Source organism: Octopus bimaculoides, chromosome 6 (genome assembly GCF_001194135.2).
Source record: "Octopus bimaculoides isolate UCB-OBI-ISO-001 chromosome 6, ASM119413v2, whole genome shotgun sequence".
NCBI lineage: Eukaryota > Metazoa > Mollusca > Cephalopoda > Octopoda > Octopodidae > Octopus > Octopus bimaculoides.
The window spans coordinates 55,517,888-55,523,707 of NC_068986.1; the positions used below are offsets into that span (position 1 = coordinate 55,517,888).

At 36.0% G+C, this 5,820-nt stretch overlaps 1 protein-coding gene across 3 annotated transcripts in view; it reads right to left on the minus strand.

Annotated features, from left to right (window-relative positions):
• The window catches only part of LOC106874787 (protein quiver), a 213,840-nt gene that overhangs the window by 3,724 nt on the left and 204,296 nt on the right, over positions 1 to 5,820 (minus strand). For 2 of the 3 annotated variants that reach the window (XM_014922641.2, XM_014922642.2), the window contains exon 2: positions 2,064 to 2,195. In XM_014922641.2, coding sequence (XP_014778127.1) covers positions 2,064 to 2,195 — 132 coding nt within the window. Of the gene's footprint in view, positions 1 to 2,063; positions 2,196 to 3,541; positions 3,776 to 5,820 lie in introns of those variants that run through there. The other variant, XM_014922640.2, reaches the window with a different exon arrangement.

The following is a 5,820-nucleotide window of genomic DNA, read 5'->3' on the forward strand; positions in this document are numbered from 1 at the left end:
AACAGATTGTTATTTTCCAGGTGCTTACTCAATCTCTGCGATATTATTGCAGTAAAGGCTTTGTAGATCGTAGGGAGACAGGTCTATAGTTTTGTGGTTTCTCCGTTTCCGTGGATTTGGGGATTAAGATGGTTTTCCCTTATTATTATTATTATTATTATTATTATTATTATTATTATTATTATTATTATTATTATTATTATTTCACCGAGGCCGACTTTGCCTTTCATCCTTTCGGCATCTATAAAATAAGAACCAGTTGAATACTGGGGTCGCTCTAACGACCAGTCCCTTTCCACAAATTTCAGGCCATATGTCTATATATCTGCTTCAATAAATCCTGTTAAACGTTAAAATGATGATGATGTTTTTGATGATACTATGCTCTTTAGTTTATTTTTTGGGGAGGGGGGATTTCATTAAAAGAGGACCCCCTACTTTACTGTCTGTTGAGGAATCCTATGTGTGGGTCCTAAGGGACATTTTTCGTACGACAAAACTTTCACCATATCGTAAATTTTAACGTTGAAAATAATGGTTAGAAAACACAACCATATGAAGTCGTGGGATTCTTCTAACAGAGACAGTCAAAAGACACTGAATAGCGATGACTCCTCTTAACATAACCCAAGCATCTCCAGCTTGACTACCACCATTTGCAGTGATGGAAAAACAGGCAAATACAACAACGACAACAACAATTACAACTATAATACAAACGTCACAAACACCAACAATAATAACAGCAGCAACAGGAACAATGATGCATCAAAGTTCACAGACTCTCAAGGCAAGCTGTGAGCAGAAGTGTAGGATAGGTTATATACGTTCTTGCGTGGAATATTTAAATCAGTCATCAGGTTTAGCGCCAATATATTTTCATTGGGTACCTTTAGCAAATACCCTTATTTTGTAATCATTCAGATTAGATTTCTGATCTGACGATAGAAGTTTTTCCTTGTCTGTAATCAAAGAGACCCTATTCGAAAAGATCATAAATGCTGTCCCTCCTCACCCGATCAACTCAGGGATTCTTAACCTGGATGATAGTAGCCCTTTGAGGCATTATGGGTTCAGAAAGAGGCAGCAAAAGTGCGCTTGACGCGAAGCGTTCAGAGAACTTGTGATTTTTTTTGTAAGAAATATAGCAATCACGTTTAAAAAGTGTTTGTCGGGATAGAACATTGTTTATCACGAACAGAAGAATGACTGACGATGCATCAAGGCCAATATGATTTTATTATATAAGTCCTCACCCTCTTTAGTACAGTACATCAAAAGTTTATCTCGGGGGGCACTAGTACACGCAGATATTAAAAAAAAAACTTATGTTGCATGGAATAATATAAGTAAATATGGATAAGAAATCACTGCAAAATTAGCTGTATGCTTAAAGTAATCTGATTTTTATTCTGAAAACATAAAAAGCCATTCAATGCAGGAATTGTTGAGTTACAAAATGTTGTAAACCACTGAATTAAGTAATAAAAAAGAGATTAAAAAACACACGATAGGGTGTAGTATTTTAACAATGTACGTCTACAAGAGATACTATCACGAGAGGAATACTGCAGTTTTGAAGGCTTTCACTGATGTATTCCTTTTTAAGTATGATACACAGATTGCTATTTTAAACTAATACTGCTTTCGTCTCTCATAACGAATTTTAACTGAGTCTGCCGGCCAGTTGCGACGTCACTGATTTTTTTGTTTTATTATATCTATAGCAGATGATTGTGTCTTAGCATGCGGTTGTCAGTGAATACTTGCTACTGACGAGGCCATGTGAGAAAGAAATATGTAATTAGCAATGCCACACTGCTAATGATATATTTCTGTGTCTTTTTTTAACATTATACGCCCATAAGAGATGCTATTTGGAGATGAATACCGTAGTTTAGCAGGCTTTCAACAATGTATCGGCTTTAAGTATGATACATAGATTGCTATTTTGAACTAATACTGTTTCTGTCACTTGTAAGGAATAATATTTTATGTTGGATAGGGGTGGCTGCATTTAAAGACATGAATTTGTGTTTCAGGTAGATGAACTATTTACTTACCACCGAGCTTTCTCGTCCATTTTATACACAGTCCTTGTGGACATTCTTTCATTGAGATGTTGTTCACGTTCACCGGATCAGCACAAGAACTGTTCACCATAGTTCCCATGCATTTATAACATGTTACAGGACCTGAAATAAACAAAACAAACGAACATGAAACAACCTTATATCTCTCTCCTAGTTCGTTACTTATATTTTCTACATACATATCCACGTGTGTCATCATATATACTCACGTTCATGCACAGATTTCTTGATATATTCAAACGCAAACATACGCGCGCGCGCAGAATGCACGAACACACACGTAAGCACATACACAGACTTACACCCACACACATACGTGCATGTATGTTTGTTACCAGCTACGCCGGTATAGGCACAGACGTGGATGTGTGGTAAGAATATTGCTTCCCAACCACGTAGTACTGAGCTCGGTCCCACTGCACAGCACCTTGCGCAAGTGGCTTCTATTATAGCCCCAGACAACGAAAGCCTTGTGAGTGGATTTGGTAGATGAAAAATGAAAGAATGTCATCATATATATATATATATATATATATATATATATATATACAGACAATTCAAATAAACAAATAAACGAATACAAAATATGTAAAAAACAATAGAAGAACGAACGTGAGGACGTGCACAAAAATGTATTAGCTTAACGTTCGGTGAAAGGAAAGAGTTTGACGTTTCGATCATGGCTCTTCGTCGGAAAGGAGAAAGAGGAAAGTCCAATGATGAAACAGAAATCGCCAACAGCACACGTGTAGTTATATATAACTACACGTGTATGTATGTATGTGTATGTGTGTGTTTGTCCCAACTACTGCGTGACAACTGGTGTTGCTTTATTTACGTCCCCGTAACTTAGCAGTTTTGCAAAAAAAAAACGACAAGATAAGTACTGGGGTTGATCTGTTTCACTACACCCGTCAATGCGGTGCCCCACCATAGTTGCAGTCTAAAGACTGAAACAAGAAAATTACAAGCCTTTAGAAATAGTTTTGATGTTGAAAACAATGGAATACCAGAATGCAATTAGTGAAAAAAGCATTGAAAAAGTAAAGAAATATTAAAAAATTAATAATACAGCAAAGAAAAAACAATGGGGTTGAACCCTGAGCAGCTGTATAGACATTGTAAGCAAATGCTTTTTTATAGATTAGTTACAGCAAGAATTTATCTTTGAAACCATAACAGTACGAAATAATTTGGCAACAGGCTTGTTTGAAACAGTCGTGGTAAATTTGCTTCCGTTAGTGATGAGAAAATATATTATTCAAGCGAGGTAAAAGACAACGAAGAAATCTTTTAGAAATTACAAGAAAAAAAAATCCTCTGCCTATCACTCTCTACCTAAATACCTATTTACCTACTCATCAAGTTTGTATGAACCATAATGAATCTAGTTATAAAAAGTACCAAACCACAAACAGACCATGGCAAAAGTTAACAGAATAACCTACTATAAGCTTCTTCAGCAGAGTTTATAGGCTTTTGCAGCCTTCCCACAATGCATAGCAAACATGATGTAATAGAGACAGATTCCATTCTCCAAAATATCTATAGAATGTCGTAATATTCCTAGAATACATGGAAGCAGATCTAATGGACTGTAATTCGGCATTTTTCTTTCACGTATAGTTTGTGTACTTTGTTCACAGTCGGATTATTTTTGGCATATCCTGAGAACACTGAGATTTAGATAGAATGAAATATATTTCGCAGGGTATATTTGAGATCATAACGTAAATTTGTTCCTGTCATTGTGTGTGTGTGTGTGTGTGTGTGTGTGTGTATGTGTGTTCATACACACACACACATAAATGAATACGTATATGTATGTATGTTTATCTATATATACATATATAACTTTATATATACATACATACATACATACACGGACGCGCGCGCGCACGCACACACACACACATATATATATATCCTTTATATACGAGATACAGTCAATGACGTCACAAACTGAATATAATTTATCTAAAATGACATCCTTTGAAATTTGTTACGATAGCTTTAATTGAATATAAACTTATCTAACGTTACAATCTGATTATTTTTATCACATATATGTATTTACACACACACGCACACACACACACACACACACACACACATTACAATACAAAGATATAGTAGAAAACTCAAGTCGCCACACAGTGAGACCGAATCCAAGTAGCTTCAAAAAATCTCCTTAACCACACTGCCATGCCAATTCACAAGAATAAGCGATGGAATAATGTTGTTTTTAAATGTCATTTGATGTAGATTCATACATGCATTGGCTATTTGTCCTGTTAAAACTCAAATGCTAATCAGAAAGTAATGCAAATAAAAGAATTGTATTACTTTCTGACTCAGCCTCGTATAAAAAAGTCAAAAGAGCTAAGATAGACATTATAGATAGACATAAATAATAAAGCACAAACATAACCTAAAGAAAAAACCCCAAACAAAATTAACTGAACGTAGAAGTATCGAATATGTTCAACTCATCTGAACGGTTCTCTGATTGATTGATTTATCATTCAAATTGCATACAGCACTTAAGCTGTCTTCTAAATTAATTTTTGACAGAATCGTTAGCACGCCGGGCAAAATGCTTCGCGGCATTTCGTCCATTTTCACGTTTTGAGTTCAAACTTCGCCGAGGTCAACTTTGCCTTTCATCCTTTCGGAGTCGATAAAATAAGTAACAGTTGAGTACTGGAGTCAATATAATCGACTAACCACTCCCCCAAATTTCAGGCCTAGTGCTTATAGTAGAAAGGATTATTATTATTATTATTATTATTATTATTATTATTATTATTATTATTATTATTATTATTATTATTATTATTATTATTATCATTATTATTATTATTGAGTGAGAGAGCAGTGCATGCTATCAAAGTGTCCCTGGGGTAAAATATACGAAGCCCGTTATACCCATCATGACTACCTACGAGTAGAGATCAGAGTGCGAAGCTGCGCTACGTATTTGGAGGGCAATATCGTTGTTTTTGTTTTTGCTGTCGTTGATATAATTCAGTGCCAGACCATCAGTGATCGAGCGGACCTATAACCAAAGACGTTCCAACAACAATCACCCAGCTTTTAATTCAGAAGCGACGCATCTTCTAGGACTACATTATCCAGTGCCCCCACCCCTACTCCGCACCGTACTATTAAAATCATAACGTACAATTAAAATAATACGTTGTGATTTGAAAGAGATTTGGATGTTATTTCTAGCAGGTCAACACACAATGTAGAGGCTCCCTTATTGGCACGACTGACAAGCCTGTTTGGCGTAAGGCCATAAAACTCTGAAAACCGAAACAGTATCGTGTGTTTAGCTTTCAAAATGTTTGCCTTTACCCTAAGCTCGATAGCTACAAAGCAGCAAACAGCCTGCATGAAAAAGGCAGCATTTAACATCTGGATATTTAAATGCTGTCTGACATATAGGTTATTGTGTGTACTTATCATTGGTCGCACGAAAGCTATCAGGAATATCACTTAGTTAATTGAACTAATTGAGATATATTACTCGCTTTTCATACAATCCAATATCACGTCACAATAAGAGAAAGAGGGAGTAGGGGGAGAGAATTAGAGAGAATTAGCAAGAGAGAGAGAGAGAAAGAGTGAGAGAGAGAAGGAGAAAGAAAGAGTTAGTGAGCAAGACAGCAAGGGAGAGAGAGAGGGGGAGAGAGAGAAGGGGAGAGAGAGTGGGGGAGAGAGA